The sequence below is a fragment of the Cupressus sempervirens genome, chromosome 4 (assembly GCF_028749045.1).
Source record: "Cupressus sempervirens isolate cs-2001-9-10 chromosome 4, ASM2874904v1, whole genome shotgun sequence".
NCBI lineage: Eukaryota > Viridiplantae > Streptophyta > Pinopsida > Cupressales > Cupressaceae > Cupressus > Cupressus sempervirens.
This window is the reverse complement of record NC_143121.1, coordinates 691,435,918-691,457,207: the sequence shown is the minus strand read 5'-3', so window position 1 is coordinate 691,457,207 and position 21,290 is coordinate 691,435,918. Positions and strand designations below refer to the sequence as shown.

General features: G+C 38.4%; 1 protein-coding gene across 1 annotated transcript in view; it reads left to right on the top strand.

The window, feature by feature from the left end:
- The first annotated feature begins 376 nt into the window (after positions 1–376).
- The window catches only part of LOC149563160 (cysteine-rich receptor-like protein kinase 19), a 35,286-nt gene continuing 14,372 nt past the window's right edge, over positions 377–21,290 (top strand). Inside the window, exons 1-7 of the mRNA XM_089826554.1 lie at positions 377–1,208; positions 1,313–1,447; positions 1,638–1,783; positions 2,100–2,310; positions 2,399–2,633; positions 2,739–2,889; positions 2,989–3,194. Of these exons, the coding sequence (XP_089682680.1) occupies positions 413–1,208; positions 1,313–1,447; positions 1,638–1,783; positions 2,100–2,310; positions 2,399–2,633; positions 2,739–2,889; positions 2,989–3,194 (1,880 nt within the window). The 5' untranslated portion in view covers positions 377–412. The remainder of the gene's footprint in view (positions 1,209–1,312; positions 1,448–1,637; positions 1,784–2,099; positions 2,311–2,398; positions 2,634–2,738; positions 2,890–2,988; positions 3,195–21,290) is intronic.

Below are 21,290 nucleotides of genomic sequence, written 5' to 3'. Positions count from 1 at the left end.
CATTGCCATTGCCGCAAAACACGGCCAAAGACGGTGCGTACAAAATTTAATAAGAAAATTAAGAAAGCTGGTCCTCTTGACCAAATCCTTGACAGAGACAAATTTAAATACTACTCTGAGCAAAATAGTTTTTCTAGAAGCCCAAACTAGTGGCGACGTGCACCAAATTTCTACTAATCCCCGTCTCAAAAGCTGAAAGAATCAAGTTTGAGTTTTTTAAGGAAGGATCCTTGGAAATTTTGATTAGCTGACCGTTTCCAAGGTGAATCCGTGTCTTCGTATCGAACGTTGAGAAACAACGCCTCGACCCATCAAATTCATCGCAAAAACTGATTACATGAACCAACATTTCCTATAAACGTCTAACAGCGCTGCAGAGCATAGTTCTGATCTGAGTCTCAAGAAGAACAAGATGAAATCCAGCTCGTACTTCTCTATTCTTCTTTTGTTCATTGTAATGAATTTCTCGTCTGTGACAGCCGGTTACATATGGTCTAATTGCAACAGTGCTTTGAATTTCACTAGCGGCAGTACATATTCTACCAATCTGGATCAGGTTATAACAGATCTTTTTTCAAGTACATCTCTAAGCTCTGGATTTAACACTTCAACCGCTGGTCAGCCTCCCAACAGGGTCTATGGCCTCATGCAGTGTTTTGCCAACGTTTCAACATCAAAATGCTCAGACTGTGGACAACAAGCGTATATTTCTCTTCAGGAACGTTGTGGCAACAACATAGGTGGTCGGGTGTTCATGGATGAATGCTTTCTCGGCTATGACAACATTAATTTCATTTCAACATTAGATACCCAATTATATAGAGCCAACTTTAACCGCAATAACGTCTCGAGCAACAATACGGATGAATTCAACGCTACAACTTCTACTCTTCTCGCTAATCTGTCTAAAATTGCGGCCCAATCTGCAGATAAGAGATACGCTATTGGATCGGCCAGCTATTCCATATCCAAGTATGTCTACGGCCTCGCTCAATGTTGGAGATATTTATCCAGCGAGGATTGTACGACATGCTTGGCTAATGCACGGAGCCAAGTGGAAGGTTCTGTGAAACAAGGAGCTAATATTCTATTAGCAAGCTGCACGCTAAGGTTTGAGACAAGCCCATTTTTTGACACTACAGACGCTTCACCACCGGCTGCAACAATTTCCCCACCGACTGCAACAATTTCCCCACCGACCGCAAAAGGTCAGACCCAATCAAAGAATATATGCCTCTATTTCATCTTTCATAAATGTTGAATTTTAATATTCTCTTTAATATGTTTACATTGGAAAGAATCAATATTGCAGGCAAATCTTCGAAAATATTGCCCATAGTTTTGGGAGTTGTCGGAGCCGTGATTATGGTGCTCGGTGTTTGTCTGATTGCAATGAGAAAAAGACAGAGATCTTCAGCGATTGGGACGACAGTTACGCAGGACGAAGGTGCTGCTTATAATTTCCATCTCTGTGTTTTCTTTACGGCTTTTTCACATGGTTTAACTGTTTTCTGTGTTTTGGTTGTATTGGACATTAAAAGTTATGGCAATTCTATCGATCGATTTTTGATAAAATGATAACTCTAGCTTGTAACATGAAATTTTCTAACTGTTTTCTAATTTTCATTCATTAACAGAAATGGAGGCATATTCAGCCGAATCCGGATTACTCGTACATGAGCATCAACATTTCATCATGAGCTTAGAGTCATTGGCGGAAGCAACACAAAATTTTGACGAAGGTAACAAGCTTGGAGAGGGTGGCTTTGGACCAGTATACAGGGTGAGTCTATATTGTATCCTTGACCTGAGTTAACACTTGTCATAGATTAAGTGGGCTATTGTGGGGAAATTTCTTATGAAAGTGGCTATCCTTTCTATAAATTGCATCATTGACTAATTCTTTGAATTTTTCAGCATTTGATCTTCATGATCTGCATATTTTGTGAAAAAATTTCACTGTATTCTCATCATTCTAAAAAAGAATCATGTTTGACCTTTTTTTTTTTTTTTTTATCCTTGATTCATTTTGTTTAATGAAATGCCAACACCAATTCTTATTGAGGTTTCCGAGATCTTATTCAGTTTTAATCTCACAGGGAACAACAAGAGACGGAAAGGAAATAGCAGTTAAAAAGCTATCTGCCAAATCTAACCAAGGTAAAAGGGAGTTTATGAATGAAGTGAAGCTGATGGCCAATATTCAGCACCGAAACCTTGTGAAGCTGTTGGGATGTTGTGCCGAGGGAGATGAAAGATTGCTTGTCTACGAATACTTTCCCAACAAAAGTCTCGACAATTTTCTCTTCCGTAAGTTTTGTGTTTATCTTTATTGGCAATATTGGGAAAATTGTTAGAGTCAGATTATGATTAAAGTGAGATGGAATTGGGATTGCAGATCCAGAAAAGCGTAAGATATTAGATTGGGAAAAGCGGTATAGCATCATCATTGGAATTGTCCGTGGCCTTCTCTACCTTCACGAAGATTCACAAATGAAAATCATTCACAGAGATATTAAAGCAAACAATATCTTGCTCGACGACAAACTCAATCCTAAAATAGCAGATTTTGGTTTGGCCAGACTTTTTCCTGAAGACGAGACCCAAATCCAAACCAGAGTTGCAGGCACATAGTAAGGACTACTGCATTGATCTGATCTCATGGGTGCTTCTGCCTTCAGATAAATGACGTTTAAAGTTTGAACTTTTCTTAGAGTGGGTCTATTTTTGTGTTACAGCGGATACTTGGCTCCAGAATATGCAATGCGAGGACAGCTATCAGTTAAAGCCGATGTTTACAGCTTTGGCGTGCTACTGCTTGAGATTTTGAGCGGGAGGAAACACACAGATCCGAGTCTTCCAGACGAAATGCAAAATCTTTTGGAATGGGTAAGAAATCCAGTTTATCACCATGCATTATATTTGGGTATGATTTTCAATACCATAAGTCAGAATCAAAACATTAACAATGTATGATATTACATACAGGCATGGAGATTGTACAGAGGAGGAGATGTGATAAGTTTGGCCGAGTCAAAAGTGAAAGAGAGTTGGCCGAAGGAGCGCGTGCAAAGATGCATTCACGTTGCACTTTTGTGTGTTCAAGCCGATGCGACATTTCGACCGACAATGTCGAATGTGATAATGATGATTTCAAGCACCGCGGTGGGATTGCCAAATCCAACAAAGCCGGCGTCAGCATTTGTGAGTGTTTCAGAATCAAGCAGAGGATTAGAGTATGAAAATGACACGTCCGTAATGACCTCGTCGCAGGCGTCTGGAACGACCGGTTCATCTGTATCGGGAGTTCCATCTGTAAATGAGACTTCCGTTACTGGCGTGGGACCGAGATAAGCAGGTGTTGAAATCTGTAGTATCGCGATCTGTGATAGAGGCGTGAAGATTCGAACCCTGGTTGGCTCTCTCTGTGGGGAGAGACGTGAGGCTTACGTAGTTTTGCTAGGTCAAACATTGAATCGTTTTTGGTGCACACCCACAACCTATTTTTTTGTTGTTTCTGTTTGTGCACTTCGAGTCCTGTCAACCTCACTTAGGTGGATAAATGAAATAGTTTTTGAAATGTCATTGCTGGAGTGGGGTGGCGTTGTATTGTTAGATTGAATCTTTCAAATTATTATTTTCTATTTATATTATACCTGGTTGATAATTTGTTTATGTAAATAAAATATTAGTCAAGGTGGATCCAAGCACGTGTAAATTTATCAATTATATATTTTGAAAAGAGTAAATATATATTTTAACACATAAATAAATATTTTTATGTTCAATAGAAAACATCTTATAATATAATGTGTGTTTAATATGTACAATTATTGAGATAGACAATTGTATATGTGTTGGATGTTTTGCATTAATAGTTTTTATCATATCGAATCTGACTATCCTTCATATAAAATGTACTATTGACCAAAGTTTAAAAATACAATGGATTTTCCTTAAATTTTCAACATTTGTTCTTCATGATCTGCATTTTTTGTGGTAAAAAACAACAAAATTTTGAAAAGGATAGATTTATTGTGTTTTTGTGAATCTAGAAAAACAATAAGTTTGATATTTTTTTACCTTTGGTACATTTTGTATGGAGCTTAGCCAATGCCTAAAACATGAGCATGCTAAAGCATTTTCCATAGGTTATTATGAAATGTGAAAGATTGTTGAATTTTTCACAATCAATCAATATTAATAAATTGTATTTTAAATAATAATATTTTGTTGTTATAATAAAACTAATTTTCTTTGCATTCAGTTACAAGTAAAATATGAACACTACATCTAACAAGTTTTATGGTTAATTAAAGGCTCATTGAGACTATTGTGCATATGGGTTAACTTCTAGAATAAGAATATATCGCTATTCTAACAACAAATGATAATTAAAAAACTAATATAATGATTACACCATTTTCATGCATGTATCACAAGGACAATGACATTAGGGATGATATTGTCAAATATGTTATCAATTTCATAGATGTTAGTGGCACTTTAATGGAACCCAAAAATCCACCTTTTCCACCAACATAAAAGACATTTGGAAAGGATAGGTAGTAATTATGATGAAATGGTGTTTTATTAGAGTAGGATACAGGAATTAAATATAATTGTGCAAGGTATACATTTAAAATCAACCACATTAGAACAAGAATTAGGCAATATGGATTCTATATCTCAAAAAAAGGAATACTAGAAAAATTTCCATTAAGAACTATGCTAGTTATACACACTCTTAGAATATTGTCGGTGCATGAGTATGTCAGCAAAAATGGACACTACTTGATGTCAATTTTGACATTGCATTCATGTTTGTTATGATATTTCTGAAGGTAAGGGATTCTAGGAAGATAGTGTAGGCTCTCATAGCCAAATTGGTGTGGAAGTAGTGGTAAAAATGACTAGGGGGCACGTTCAAAGTCCATCTTGGGGCAAGGCTTGATCATGTATGGTAGAATGTGGCTTAATTTTGGGGATGGTAATGAGACTAGTTGTAGGTTTTGTTGTTTGGTGTGTTGTCATGGATGTTATTGTGAGGAGACACATTAAGATGTTTATATTGTTGACACAAAAGTATGTACCCATGCCTGATGTGTTATCCCTAGGCGACCTTGTGTAAAATGGAAACAACCTCCAAGTGTGGGACTTGTGTTTTGAGGTTGAATCTCTAGAGAAGGTCAACTTCCTTACAATCAAGATGCATCTAAACTGCCACTTTTAGGGAAAACGGAGAAGGAATGCATGAAAATAAAATGCTAAAGGGAGAGGGGGAAATACAATAGATTGAACTATGGTTACAATCTTTCCCTACAACTACACTACACATCAATCAAACCCTCAAAACTTACACAACTCTCATCTCTATTTCATCTCCTAAAAACTCATATGTACATCCAAACAAATGAGATGCTACAAGGTGTTGGATACAATTGTTCAATTGTGTGTTGTCTTTGATGTTACACAAATGTCATATCAGTCATCAAATAGAGTCTACCGAGCTCAGTTGGTCAGTAAGGCAAAAGACAGAGTCTACTGAGCTTAGAAGGTTAGCAAAGAAGGTTTACAGTGTCTACCAAGTGTTCTTAGGCTTTACCTTGTGCAAACAGTTGTTACCAAGCTTTCAAGGTTAATCAAGGAAATTTAGTTGTTACCGAGCTCACTCGGTCATCAAAGGGAAATATGGCAGAGACAGTTCTTACCGAGCTCTCATGGTCAATGAAGGAAATTTAGTTCTTATGGAGTTCACTTGACAGCCAAAGGATTTTGCAGATTTTGCAATGTTAATGGAGTTGAGATGGTTAACTCAAGAAATTGTTTCTGGAAGCAGTGCTTACCAAGTAGGGTCGGCCAATGAAGGATTTCATTATTTTGTGAAATAAAGTTTTATTTGTTTAATGTAATAGTTGTAGCTAACTTATGTATGGTTTATTGGTAAATGCAACTTGTGAATGAGCCGACTTGATAATCTAAATGGTATATATAAGAGGTCAAGTTGCGAATTCTAATTGTAAGTGATGGATTTGATGTAATGTGAATGAGAAGGAGGACTGATTATTGTGAGAGCAAATTTTGAAGGATGATTAGAGATCATTGAGGAGTGGCAAAGCTATATTTGATCGAGGAGGATCTAATGCTGCAAAATAGAGATCTATAATCAATAAATTCAGTTGCATCATATTTAGGTCAATTCATTGTTACTTTCTAACCATTGTAGCAATGATTTCAAAATCTCTTAATAGAGTTGGTTTGACACCCATTTTGTAAATCCTCTAACAAGGTGATAGTTCAGTTGAATTGTTCTAAAGACCTCTACCAAGGCCACTCCTAATAGGGTGATTAAATCCTCTAACAAGGTCACACCTAACAGTGTGTATTGTAACCTTTAATAGGGTTGGTTCCTAATAGAGCTCACTTCAAAAGAGTGAAAATTGGTAGCTAGTTACTTGGTGGTTTTTTCCATATTGGGTTTTCATGTTAAATCTGGTGTCTCTTGTGCTCATGTTATTTAGTTTTGCATGCACGCTAATAATTATGAATGCTTAAAGATGAGTAACAAGTTAATCTACCGAGTTACAACATTTATGTGATGTATTTACCGAGTGACAGCAGTAACTAGTTATTTAAGCCATCTAAAGGATCAAGATTTGTTTTTGTGGTAATTGAATCTCCCCCACCCCTCTCAGTTACTTCATCTATATTTCCAATAATTGGTATCAGAGCTCTTGGTGCTTGTAGGAAGAGATTTCAAGGATCTAAGCTAAAGATCAGGATGTCTTACAAGAAGGAAACTTGAAGACTTAACAAGGACAACTTCTCAACATGGCAGGGGTTGATGAGACTTCATCTGGCTTCTATTGGTGATTCAAGGCTGAAGTACCTTGATGAAAAATATGCAGAACCTGCTGGTACATTATCTATCAATGATATTGCTAAAAAGAAGACTCACAACAACATGATGATAGATATTGCATCTGCTCTAAGTTATGAAGAATTTGATGACATCAAGGATTGTAAAACTGCTTTTGAAATGTGGAACAAGCTGAAAGAGATCTATGGAGGTGATGATAATGTAAGAAGAGCCAAGGCAGAAAGTTTGAGAGGACAATTTGATCAAATGAGGATAAGAGAGGATGAAAACATAGCAAAATATGTTGAAAGAGTTAAAGCAAGTATTAGTGCAATCAAAGCATTTGGAGGACATATCAAGGAGGAGACAATTATAAGTAAAGTTCTTAGAACTCTACTTCCTATTTATGCAATCATAGTTTCTACAATTCAAGAAAGAAGATGTGAAGCAAATCATAAGATAAATTTAGAGGCCATAGTTGGAAGATTGATTGCACTCGAGCTAGACAACTATGATAATTATGTTCCAGCTACCAAGAAAATTGAATCAGCATTTGAAGCTAAGCTTTCACTCAAGGAAAAAGGAAAAAAGATAAAGGATCCTCAGTCAGATAGTGATGAAGAATTAGAAAAAAGTTCAGACAGTGATCTCGAGGTGGTTGAAGCTCTGCTAGCAAGGAAATATTCAAGAGGCAAAGGGAAATACAAAGGTAAGGTTCCTCTAATCTTTTTTTCTTGTGAAGAAATTGGATGTATTGCTACTAGGTGCCTAAATAAGTAGAACAAGGATGAGAAGAAAGGTCACAAGTTCAATGGCAAGAAAGACTTCAAAACATTCAAGGATAGAGGTAAGAAAACATGTTTCATGTCTAAAGATTCTAATGATTCTAATGATGAAGATGAAGACGAAATTGTTTACATTGCTACAAAGGATGCATCTGATAATGATGAGGAAATGACACTCATTTCTCATGTAAGAAAAAATGATGCATGGATTATAGATAGTGGTTGTTCTCATCACATGATTGGTGATAAAACTAAGTTTGAACATTTTGAAGACTATGATGGTTGCAATGTGAGATTTGGTAATAATGAACCTTGTTGCATAAAAGGAAAAGAAAGAATATCACTGACCAAAGAACTTGTATGTGATAATGCATATTGGGTAGAACGACTAAAACACAATCTATTGAGTGTGGCACAGCTGCTCAATAATGGATTCAAAGTGAAATCCATGCATGGAAAAGCAAGATTGTTGGATGGCAAAGGAAAGCTGATTGGATCAGGCACTCAAAAAAAAGGTAACTTGTTTTATCTTGAACTTGGCAAATGTTCATGTTTTATTACTCAAGTTGAATAAATTTGGTTATGGCATAGAAGGTTGTTGTTGTCATTTAAGTTTGCACCCTTGTCCAAAGCCTATGCATGAGGACAACCTAGTGAAACATGGAAACAACCTCCAAGCTGTGGGACTTGAACTGTGAGGTTGAGTCTGCAGAGAAGGTTGGCTTCCTCTTACTATCAGGATGCACCTAACTACTCTTAGAGAGGAAAAGGGAGAAGGAGAGCATAAAAGTAAATATAACTAATCTAATCTAAAGAGGTGATGCACCAAAATAGAGTATTCAGACCAATCTTTGCCCATATATGCACTATTGAACCAGAATGAAACTAAGGATATACATATTCAAACTTGCTTTAATCTAATAATCACATGCAGATTAGAAAACCAAGATGAATGACACAAGGAAAGAGAGATTCACTTATATTATCATTCATAGGCCAAGGAGACACGGTCATGTAGATCATAGATCTCTACAAAACACCAGTAAAAGGAAAATAATTCTTGCACTTTGATACCAATGGCTGAAGGAGATAAGACAAAAAATCATGTAGTTTAGAGGCACGGGGGAATTTACACTAAGAATCTGCAGAATAGTAATAGAGAAAATAGAGAAAGGTCGACCCTAAAAAATTCATAAAATTTTGCCTTTATAGCTTAGGCATATAACTGGGATGTCCTCCAATAGTAATTACTTCGCAACAACCTACCATTAAGTCCTGCAGAGAACAATCATGGAGAAAATCTGATCTGGATACAGATCCAAATGCAATGATATCTGATCTTAGTCGGAACAAGGCCCCGAGAAGACAAAAACGGCACCATAACTGTGCTCTAACTAGGTAGATAAATAGATCAGGGTGGTAGAGTGTTCTTCTTTGTTTCACATTTACTCCAGGGTGGTTGAAATCGATCATGAAGATCAGATTCATGCAAAACCCTTGATTTCCCCTGTTTCTATCTCATGAATCAACAAGGTCAGCAAATCAACCTATCTTGGCACCAGGATGAGCCAATTGGACCAATAGTCTTTTATCTTTTGGCCACCCTACAAAGTCTCCTCGAGTTGACCATGTCTTTTAACTAACCGCACCAGCTCAACCCTGACTGCGGTGGTCTTACTAAAACCTTGACCATGGCAATTATTCTAACCATTGTCATTAATTGTCAATGTTGCTTAAGCCACTAGGACATGTGTTGTCGAGGCACTATGTCGCTATGTGTATCCTTCAAGCAATTTTCCATAGTGAGATAGCGCCCGCTGTGGATCTAGACAGATCTGACAATCGAGAAGACTTGTTGAATTACTACACTTTGCCCTTAAAACTTTTGGGCCCACAAACCAATGTCAACACACTTAGCAACCACCTGGCACAACCTGGCATCATCCCTGCAGTTCACAAGAGAACACGGGTCCACCTCATTATGTGTCACTGAGGTGTTATGTCGCTATGGGTAATATCCTTGCAACTTTCTATAGTGAGATAGTGTACACCATTGATCCAGATTGATCCAAGGGTGAGGAAACCTTCATGTGTTAGAGAGGGGCATGGGTCCAGGCTACTGCTGACATCAAAAGATCTGCACAACTGGCAACGAATCAAAATCCTCCTTCGATCAATGTCACTTTCCACATTGCCTGAGGTCCCACTATGCTCCTTTACCGACTGGGCGCTATCTCGCTAACGACAAGAAAAACAAATTTCTCGATACGCCATAGCGCCCTTTGGTGCCATCACTTTATTGCCCACACGATAACCTCAGCCTTGCAAATTACAGACCCACTTGACAACTGCCACCGAGGAGGAGCTGTAGTATTACTTCAAAAAAGGGGGGGAGCCCATGATGTCATCTGTGCCACATGTCGCCAAGGCGCTATGTCGCTATGGATATCCTCTGAGCAACTTCCCATAGCGAGATAGCACCCATCGTTGATTTTTTGAGATCTGGCGATGAGCAAGATGGATCCGATCTATTAGTGTACCAACCAATGAGAACTAGCTACGTGCCAACCTATCTGACAAGTCCTCGCAGGGCCCACATTCTACATAGTCATACCTCAGCGAAAGAAAAAATTGACCACTGCCAATGTGTGCCAAAATTCATCACTGATATCTAACGGGGCGTACTTAGGACCCACCTGACAACTGATGTTGCCATAGTAACACTTTTCGTCTAGGTGCTATGTCGCTAATGGCGAAGAACACAGATTTTTCAATAGCACCATAGTGCCCTCTGTGGATCTATCAAAACTTAGTGTCGAAGAAACAACAAGGAAAAGGAGGACCCAACTGACATGCAGCTGAAAGGCACTATGTCGCTATGGAAAAATGGCGTGCAACTTCCCATAGCAAGATAGCGTCGACCGTTGATTTTCTGAGATCTAACGATGGGGGACTTGCAGGCCCGTAGAAATAAACTTAAGAAATCAGGAATATCATTAGGTTCAATCATTTAATTTTTTCTATATTCTTGGGATGTTTAAAAAATAACATTAAACTGGGAAGTGACTGTTGGCAGGCAAGAATTTAAAATTCAAATATTTGGCGAGGGGTACAATATGTAACATTTCTAGTGACTCACAGGGGATGCTAGTTTGCTATGCATAAGACCAATGGCCTAAAGCATCCATTGGGCTATAGAGTCAAAAAAAATGTGGATCCTACATACACTGTGAAACCCTAACCCTACCTCTGAGAGGAAAACCCTAAAACCCTTGTCTCTGCAACTAGAATCAGAGATGAAACCTTTATCTGTAACCTTCAAAATTTCAAAACTTTTTGTCTCACAGAGACAAAATCTGTGCTCATGCACTTCTTGGAAAAGCAGGGAACAACTAGAAATGAAACTATGCTAACTATGTACATGGAATCTCAAACCCTCAGAAACATGGCTTGAGATAGATCCCATTGACTGAGATTGGTAGAATCTCACCACCAGGCCTACTTAACTGAAAAACATTGGCCTGCTTACAACTTCCAATCAGATAGGGACCACTCCATAATGCATCAAACTTTGAGTGTCTTCCTAATTTTGCCTTATTTGTATCCCATTTTAGAACCAAATCTCCCTCCCTAAAGATTTTGACCCTAGCCTTCCTGTCAAAACTCTTTTTTACTTGCAACTAGTGTGTCTTTGGGGTCTGCATGGCTTTACTTCTCTTCTCTTCTAGCTCCATGAACTCTGCCATTCTTACTGTCATGGCATCATCTTCAATCAACTCCAGCTGATGAGCTAGCTTTAGGGATGGGAACTCTAATGAAATTGGAAGCCTTGCTTCTCTGCCATAAACTAACACAAATGGTGAATTCCCTATTGACCTTTTAGGCATTATCCTGTCAACCCATAGTGTAGTTTTAGTTTTTTATGCCAACACCTCTGGTTATCTTCTATTGTCCTTTTCATGATCTTGACCAGGTTCTTGTTGGACAACTCAGCCAAGCCATTACCTTGAGGATAGTAATTTGAGGATGTGCTCAAATAGATATTATGATCCACTGCCCATGCACAAATATGAGCTCCAACAAAAGACTTTGCATTATCTGAAATAATGGTTGAAGGGGCACCAAACCTGGTCACAATTCCATCAAGGAACTCAACAACTGAAGATTTAGTGGCATCCTTCAATGCAATTGCCTCTGTCCATCTAGTGAAGTAATCTGTAGCAGCTAAAATCCATTTGTGACCTGAATTAGGAGGATTGATAGGACCTATGAAATCCAATCCCCATTGAGCAAAAGGTTGGTCTGCCTGAATAGGATGAAGGGGAAGATCTACAATTCTTTGTTTGCTAGAGAAGAAGGCACATTTTTCACATTTCCTCACATACTTATGACAATCATGAAACAGTGATGGCCAGTAATAACCAGCCCTCATGATCTTCATTGCAGTTGTCCTTGCTGAGAAGTGGCCACCATCAGGATCATCATGAAGTTCTTTGATCATTCTTTCAGCCTGGTCTGCACCAAGACATCTTAATAGGGCTCCATTAAAATCTTTTCTGAAAAGGATACCATCAACTATGACATAAGGAATTGACTGTAATCTATACTGTCTCCTTTTAGTTCTATCTAATCCTTGAGGGTATCCATTCCCTAATAAGAAATTCATCATATCATCCATCCAATTCCTTGGGTCGCTATTTCTTACCTCTTGTTGCTCTGTCAGTATCATAGTAACTTCCTCATCAGATTCTTGAGATGATAAAATCTATTTACACAACCCCCTCCCTCTTACCAGCTTGGTGATTTGGATGTCAACATCATATTCCATCACTTTAGTAATCTAGCCAGCTCTTTTCTCACTAATATCTTTGCTCAAAAGGAAATCCTTCACACTGGCATGGGGTGCTAACAAATGAATCTTATTATGAGATAGGAGGTGTCTAAATTGCTTTAAAGCTTTGATGACTGCAAAGGCTTGCTTCTTTCCATAGCTATATTTATCTTCATATTTTTTAAGCCCTTCACTAAAGAAAGCTATGGGCTGCTCTTCATTCTTGTCATTTGTTTGAGTCAAGACATCAAAAATGCTTGACTCACCACCTAGGGTATAAAGGATGAAATCTTTCTCAAATTTTGGATTCATGAGAGTAGGGGCTAAGGCTATGGTTGTCTTGATCTCTTCAAAACTTTCCTTCCCTTCCTTGGTCCATGCAAAGACCATACCTTTCTTGAGCATAGTTGTAAGAGGTTTCACCATGGTAGAGAGATTAGGGATAAATTTTCAAACAAAATTTATCCTACCTAAGAAACTTTGCAGCCCTTTCTTGTGTTTAGGAAGAGGAAGGGCAAGTATTGCTTTTGTTCTCTCTGGATCAATGGTTAAGCCATCCTTAGATACAATATGTCCTAATAATTTTCCTTGGTTAGTAGCAAAGACACACTTTCTTGGGTTAAGGGAATACCTATCTTAGATGATCAAAATGCTCTTCTACATCCTTTGAATACACAGTGATATCATCAAGGTAAACTAAGACAAACTTGTCAATCAACCTTTTGAAGGCCATCTCCATTGCCTTCTGAAATGTAGCACCTACATTGGTTAGCCCAAATGGCATCTTACAATAAGCATAGGTACCCCATTTAGTGGTAAATGCAGTCTTGTACCTATCAGAATCTTTAACCAGCACTTGATTGTAGCCAGAAAATTCATCAAGAAAAGAAAATCTCTTTGAACCACTGACTTTGGACAAAATCTGCTCCATAGAAGGGAGAGGATGGTGGTCTTCAAGCGAAGCTTGGTTAAGGTCCCTAAAGTCCACACACAATCTAATTTCTCTGTTCTTCTTCCTAACAGGGACAAGGTTTGCTACCCATGATGAGTGTTTGATAGGGAAAATTATATGGGCCTCAATCAATTTGGATAGCTCCTTTCTCATTAAGGGTTCAATCTTGGGATTCACTGGTCTCTATTTTTGTCTTATTGGTTTTACATCATTAATTAAATCTATGGTATGCTGAAACAACCTTGGGTCAAAGCCCTTTAAGTCATCATATGTCCAGGAAAATATATCATTAAACTCTTGAAATAGATGAATAAAAATTTCTTGTTCAATTTCACAACATACCTTCCCCATGTTTAAGGACTTTCCATCGGCAATCGTGACTGGAATGTGATCATCCTCATCAGTGGCTAGGTTCATGGCCCTACCTCTTGCTTGGTCATCAGGATTGAAAACACTCTCTAGAGTAATGAGACCTTTAGGCAGCTTGTTAGAGCTAAGATTAATGATTTGGTCACCATATTGATCTTGTAGTCTTTACTGATTCCTGCCTGAAAACTCTGCTTCATTCTACAAGAAGCTCATAATTTGCTCATCAGACTCAAACACTTGCCAATGGATATTGTTATCAGGGATAGTAGGCCTTACAACCACTTTGATTTGTTGCTTCTTCACCTCCTCAAGATTCCCTGGCACATCATAAGATGCACCTATTGCTGCAAGTCTATCAGCATGTCTATTTTCTTTTTTAGGGATGCTTTGAATATTAAATGCATTGAAACCTTCAAGAAAATCCCATACCCTATTTTTATAAGACTTGAGCAAACCATTCTTGGTGGTATTTTGATTTCTCACTTGATTAACCACCAACTCACTATCTCCATACACCCTTAAGGCTTGAATTCCTCTTTTTTGAGCAAGTAGGAGACCTTGAATCAAGGATTCATACTCGGCCACATTATTAGTACAACTGAATTGGAGCCTAAAGGAGAAGTAGTACCTTACTTGTGTAGGAGAAATCAACATACACCAGCCCTTGATCCATTTTGATTCCTTGATCCATCAAAGTACATACTCCATATTCCACTCATATCTTCTTTCTGTCTCCACAAGATTGGGAACTAGAGCATCTTTCTCCAATATACAATATGTACTAAGACCTATCTCAACAGTTTCTGGCATAGGGTCAAATTGATACACATTATCCCACTCATCCAAGAAAAAATCAAGTATCTCTGCTAGGGAAGTGGTGGGCTCATTCACTATGTCATTCTCATCCATCTCTAGGATAGGGCAATTTATGTTGATGGAATTAGGGGTGTAAGATTTATTATGATGGAGGGCTTGAGGCTCTGCTCTGATTGAAGCATTGGCTCCATATCTCATCTTGAAAGACATATATGACCAATTGGAAGATATGAAACCAACTATTTGGGCAGTAAAGTCTCTTGACAGATAGATGGAAAAATATGGCTTGACCTCAACAACAAAGATATCTTGGGTTATAGTGCAACCAGGGCATGCATGTAAGACCATCTCCACATTTCTAAGGATCCCTATAATCTTGACAGTACTACCATCCAATTGTAACACATCCCAAATAATGGGCTCAAATTTCATTCCCAAAGCACTAGCAACACACCTAGGCATCACTGAACTGCTAGGCCCTGAATCAATCATGCAATTATGGACTAGTTTGCCCTCTATAATTAGAGAAACATAAAATGGAGGAGGTCTAACCTTTTTACTTGTTTCTACCTCCCTTGATGGTTGTACTAGACTTATGGCACTTTCCATGCTGAGAGTCTGATCCTTTGGTTCAATCCTTTCCAATTCTTACTGCAGCAACCTCTTTTGCATGGGTATAGTAGCAATAGCATCCCACATGGAGATATTCACATTTGTCTTCTTCATTTGCTCTACCACACTGAATGGCATAATAGGTGCTTTGGTAGAAACTTTGGGAGTTGCAATTGTATGAGGTTGAGATGGAATAACTGAAGGATCACTTGTATCTTTTCTACCATGATTTTACCTTTGTTGCTGAAAGGTACTTGATTGATTATTTGTTGCTTGCTCATGAGATATTGCATTTGAAGTTGAGGCCTGATTGTGAGGAGGGGTGACAACATCTTCCATAGCTCTTCTTTTGCTTCTAGTGTTATGAGCAATGGAATCCTAGTTTACATTACAATGCTCCTCCATCTGATGATTCATAAAAGAGCAATCACCCTATCTTTGCATATCTGAGGCATCTTTAAATTGGTCCTCCTTATATGATTATTTTGCTACAGGTTCTTTGACTATAAAAGCCATAAAAGATTCAGCCTTCTGACACATACAATAGGCATAGGAGTAGTTACAAGAGAGACACAAATCTTGATCTTGAGCTATATTGTTTTGAGGGACTATGGCCCTACTTTGGTTTACATTTGAGGTTGAAGCATGGCCACCCTGCCTACTCTGATCAAAAGAATTGTTCCAATGATTAGGATTTGGAGGCCTACCATTGCTCGGAGTTTGATATTTCCATTGATGAGGCTTACTACCTTGAGCTTGCTATCTTTCTAAAGTCACCACCTTGCTGCTTACTTTTTGCATCATAGAGGAGTTATCCTCCAGCTTCTTCCCATGATCTTGCAATCTTTTCTCAAGGTTCTTTTCTCTTTTATCCATGTTTTGCATCAGAGATTGCATCATCTCCTTGATTTCATCTATCCCATTTGAAGATGTGGAAGCTTGAGGGACTAGGACAAGGGATTGTGATGTAGAAGTTGTGGGAAGAGGAGCCATTGTTGGTTGATGATTTGGAACATCAAGAAAGAAGGGCATGGGAAGCCTTGGAGCTAGCTTACCTCCTTGTATCAATATATTTTCTGCCCTTATTGCTATGTCATAAACATTAGGCAAGGTATCTCCTCCCATAGTTTGGATTGTAGTGGCAATATCACTGTTAAAAGCTTTAAGGTAATGCAAGAAGGCATCACCAGGGGTAGGCTTCACTAAAATAGGTATTATATCCCATGTCTTTTGAAATCTATAGTTAAAATTAGTCATACATTCATGGGGGGCTCTTTTTATAGTGGTCAACTGCTCTAAAAGTGACAAATAGTCACTTTTATCCTCAAAATGTTTGTACAATCCTGCTCCTAATCCATCCCCATCTATTATAGAACCATGAGCTAAACCTCTATACCATTGTAGTGCTTTTCCTTTCAAGGATGAGTCTAGGAGCCTAACTGCAACATCATCCTCTGTAATACCATGGATGTTAAAGACATTTGCAACCTCTTGAATGTGTTTTGAGTGGGAGGTAGAAGTTTCACCAGTAAACTCTAGTATACTTTTGAGGGCAGCTATTGTTATATCATGTCTTTGGGCTAATAAGAGAGGGCTCCCACCATTAAAGGTGGAAAAAGTATGAGCTCTAGGCAACGCCATATAGACAAGTGATCTATTGATATGTATTGATGGCAGTATAGGCTAAGATCTAATAGAAGGAGGAGTAGAGATAGATCTTTTAGGTGTATTTGTTTCTATTACACTCCTAACTGGTGATAAAGATATTCTAGTCCTCCTTCTTCTAGGGTTTGAAAATGAAAGCTCTTGATACTGAAACTTACCTCTAGAAGATGCCCTTGTTTCAACTCTGGGCATGAATCGCTACAACTTTGGTCTGGAACCAGATATGTATTTGAAGCTCAGAGTCACCAAGTACTTTGAAGAATAAGCCTCTTGAAGGCTTAAACACTGAAGCCAGTACTATCTCCTCGGTATTGATCTTGAAATGTTCCCTTTTGACACTAGTAGGATTGAAATCTTCTAAAAAGTTGTCCCACTGGGTGTGCCAAAAAATGTTGTCACTTAGGTTTGCACCCTTGTCCAAAGCCTATGCATGAGGACAACCTAGTGAAACATGGAAACAACCTCCAAGTTGTGGGACTTTAACTGTGAGGTTGAGTCTTCGGAGAAGGTTGGCTTCCTCTTACTATCAAGATGCACCTAACTACTCTTGGAGAGGAAAAAGGAGAAGGAGAGCATAAAAGCAAATCTACCTAATCTAATCTAAAGAGATGATGCACCAAAATAGAGTGTTTAGACCAATCTCTGCCCATATACGCACTATTGAACTAGAATGAAACTAAGGATATACATATTTAGACTTTCTTTAATCTAGTAATCACATGCAGATTAAAAAACTAAGATGAATGACACAAGGAAAGAGAGATTCACTTATATTATCATTCATAGGCCAAGGAGACACAGTCATGCAGACCATAGATCTCTACAAAACACCAGTAAGAGGCAAATAATTCTTGCACTTTCATACCAATAGCTGAAGGAGATAAGACAGAAAATCATGTAGTTCAAAGGCACGGGGAAATTTACACTGAGAATCTACAGAGCAGTAACAGAGAAAATAGAGAAAGGTAGACCCTACAAAATTCATAAAATTTTGCCTCTATAGCTCAGGCATAATTGGGATGTCCTTGAACAGTAATTACTTCTCAACAACTTGCCATTAAGTCCTGCAAAGAACAATAATGGAGAAAATCTGATTTGGATACAGATCTAGATGCAATGATATCTGATCTTGGTTGGAACAGGGCCCCGAGAAGATGGAAATAGTGCCATAACTATGCTCTGACCAAGTAGATAGATAGATCAAGGTGGTAGAGTGTTCTTCTTTGTTTCACATTTACTCCAGGGTGGTTGAAATCGATCATGAAGATCTGATTCATGCAAAACCCATGATTTCCCTTATTTCTGTCTCATGAATCAGCAAGGTTAGCAAATCAATCTATCTTGGCACCGGGATGAGCCACGTGGACCAATAGTCTTTTATCTTTTTGCCACCCTAAAAAGTCTCCCTGAGTTGACCATGTCTTTTAACTAACCATGCCAACTCAACCCTGACTGCGATGGTCTTGCTAAAACCCTGACCGTGGCAATTATTCTTATAACTGTCATTAATTGCCAATGTTGCTTGAGCCATTGGGACATGTGTCATTGAGGCGCTATGTCGCTATGCGTATCCTCCGAGAAATTTCTCATAGCAAGATAGCGCCTATCGTGGATCCAGATAGATCTGACGATTGAGAAGACTCGCCAAATTACTGTGCTTTGCCCTTAAAACTTCTGGGCCCACGAACCAATGTCAACGCACTTGGCAACCACCTGGCACAACCTAGCATCATCCCTACGGTTCACAAGAGATCACGGGTCCACCTCACTACGTGTCATTGAGGTGCTATGTCGCTATGGGTCATATCCTCATAGCTTTCCATAGTGAGATAGCGCCCACCATTGATCTAAGGGTGAGGAAACCTTTGTGTGTTTGAGAGGGGTGTGGGTCTAGGCTACTACTGACATCAAAAGATCTACACAACTGGAAATGAATCAAAATCCTCTTTTGATCGCTATCATTTTCCATGTTGCCTGAGGTCCCACCATGCTCCTTTACTAGTTAGGTGCTATGTTGCTAATGGCGAGAAGAAAAAAAATTTCGATAGCACCATAGCGCCCTTTGGTGCCGTCACTTTTTCGCCCACACAATAACCTCAGCCTTGCGAATTGCAGACCCACCTGATAACTGCCATCGAGGATGAGCCATAGTATTACTTCGAAAAAAGGGGGGCCCATGATGTCATATGTGCCACGCGTAATCGGGGTGCTATGTTAGTATGGATATCCTCTGAGCAACTTCCCATAGTGAGATAGCACCCATCGTTGATTTTCTAAGATCTGGCAGCAAGAAAAATGGATCCGATCTATCAGTGTACCAACCAATGAGAACTGGCCATGTGCCAACCTATCTAACAAGTCCTCGCAGGGCCCACATTCTACATAGTCATACCTCAGCTAATGACAAAATTGACCACTACCAACGTGTGCCAAAATTCATCACTGATATTCGATGGGGCATACTTGGGACCCACCTGACAACTGATATCACCGTAGTAACACTTTCCATCTAGGCACTATGTCGCTAACGAAGAAGAACACAAATTTTTTGATAGTGCCATAGTGCCCTCCAGGGATCTATCAAAATTCAACGCTGAAGAAACAGCAAGGAAAAGGAGGACCCACCTGACATGCAGTCGAAAGGCGCTATGTCGCTATGGCAAAACAACGCATAACTTCCGATAGCAAGATAGCGCCGACCATTGATTTTATGAGATCTGACGATGGGGGACTTATAGGCCCGCAAAAATAAACCTAGGAAATCAGGAATATCATAAGGTTCAATCATTTAATTTTTTTGATATTCTTGGGATGTTTAAAAAATAACATTAAACTGGGAAGTGACCGTTGGCAGGCAAGAATTTAAAATTCAAATATTTGGCAAGGGGCACAATATGTAGCAGTTGTGTCATGTGAACTTTGATAACTTGGTAAAAATAAGTAAATTAAAGAAAGTAAGAGGCATTCCTAACATAAAGAAACCTGAGGTTGGTCTATGCAAGAATTGTCAAATTGGCAAGATGGGAAAGACTTACTTTAAAAGCAAGAAGTATTAGTCTGAAGAAATTGTGCATACTGATTTGTGTGGACCTATTGGCATTGAAAGTTATACTAGTGAAAAGTTCTTCATTCTTTTTGTTGATGATTACTCAAGAATGATGACTGTCATGTACCTAAGAGAGAAATTAGAAGCTTTTGAAAAGTTCAAATAGTATTTGGCCAAAGTAGAGAAGGAAATAGGCAAAAGACTAAAATGTTTGAGGTTAGATAGAGGTGGTGAATTCATTTCACATGAGTTCAATAACTTTTGCATTGAAAGGGGAATCAAAAGACAGATTTCAACACTTGGAACTCCTAAATAAAATGGAATAGTTGAAAAAAGGAACATATCTATTATGGACTATACAAGAACCTTAATGATTGAAAAGAACATTGCTATCAAATACTAAAAGGAAGCTATCAGCACTGCAGTTCATACCTTGAACTGAGTACAACTGAAGAAGGACTCGTTCAAAACCCCCTATGAGTTATGGTATGGCTACAAGCCCAATGTAAGTTACCTAAAAGTATTTGAAAGCAAATGTTACATTTTGAAATAATCTAGAAAAGGAAAATTTGATGTAAAAGGTGATGAAGGAATATTTTTGGGATATTCTTGCAAAAGTAAAGCATATAGATGTTTGAATTTGTCTACTCACAAAGTCATAGAAAGTGCACATGTAAAAGTTGATGAGTTTGCAGAAAGAACTGAAAAAGAAAGAAAAAGGGAACCTAAAAACTATAGGAGATTTATTTTCATTGAACCTGATACAGTGCCAGGCACATCTGTCAATCAGAAATTGTCTACTCCAGAGTTTTTTGTAATCAAGTTGCAGGAAGTTCAAACTGAGCTAATGCCTACTGAGTTGCAAGGACCCGAGTTGCAAATAGAAGCTACCGAATCAACAGCTACTGAGCTCGAGCAACTAGAACTAGAAGTTGAAGCACAGAAGGATAACAATACAAGTCATTCAAAAGGCAAGGAGCCTGTGTTAGCCAAATATGTCAGGAAACATCATACACCAGATCAAATCATTGGAGATAAATATGAAGGAACAATGACAAGAAGTAAGTTGAAAGGAACTTGTTTACTTACTAATTTTAAACCTAGAAATGTCAAAGATGCATTAGAAAATGAAAGTTTGATTGAAGCTATAAATGAAGAGATAGAACAGATAGAGAAAAACAAAACATGGACTCTTGTACCTAGGACTAAAAACAAAAATGTGATTGGAACTAAGTGGGTATTTAGAAACAAGTTAAATGAAGATGGTAAGGTGTCAAGGAACAAAGCTAGACTAATATGCAAAGGATACTCTCAAGAAGAAGGTGTAAACTATGGAGAGACTTTTGCTCCTATTG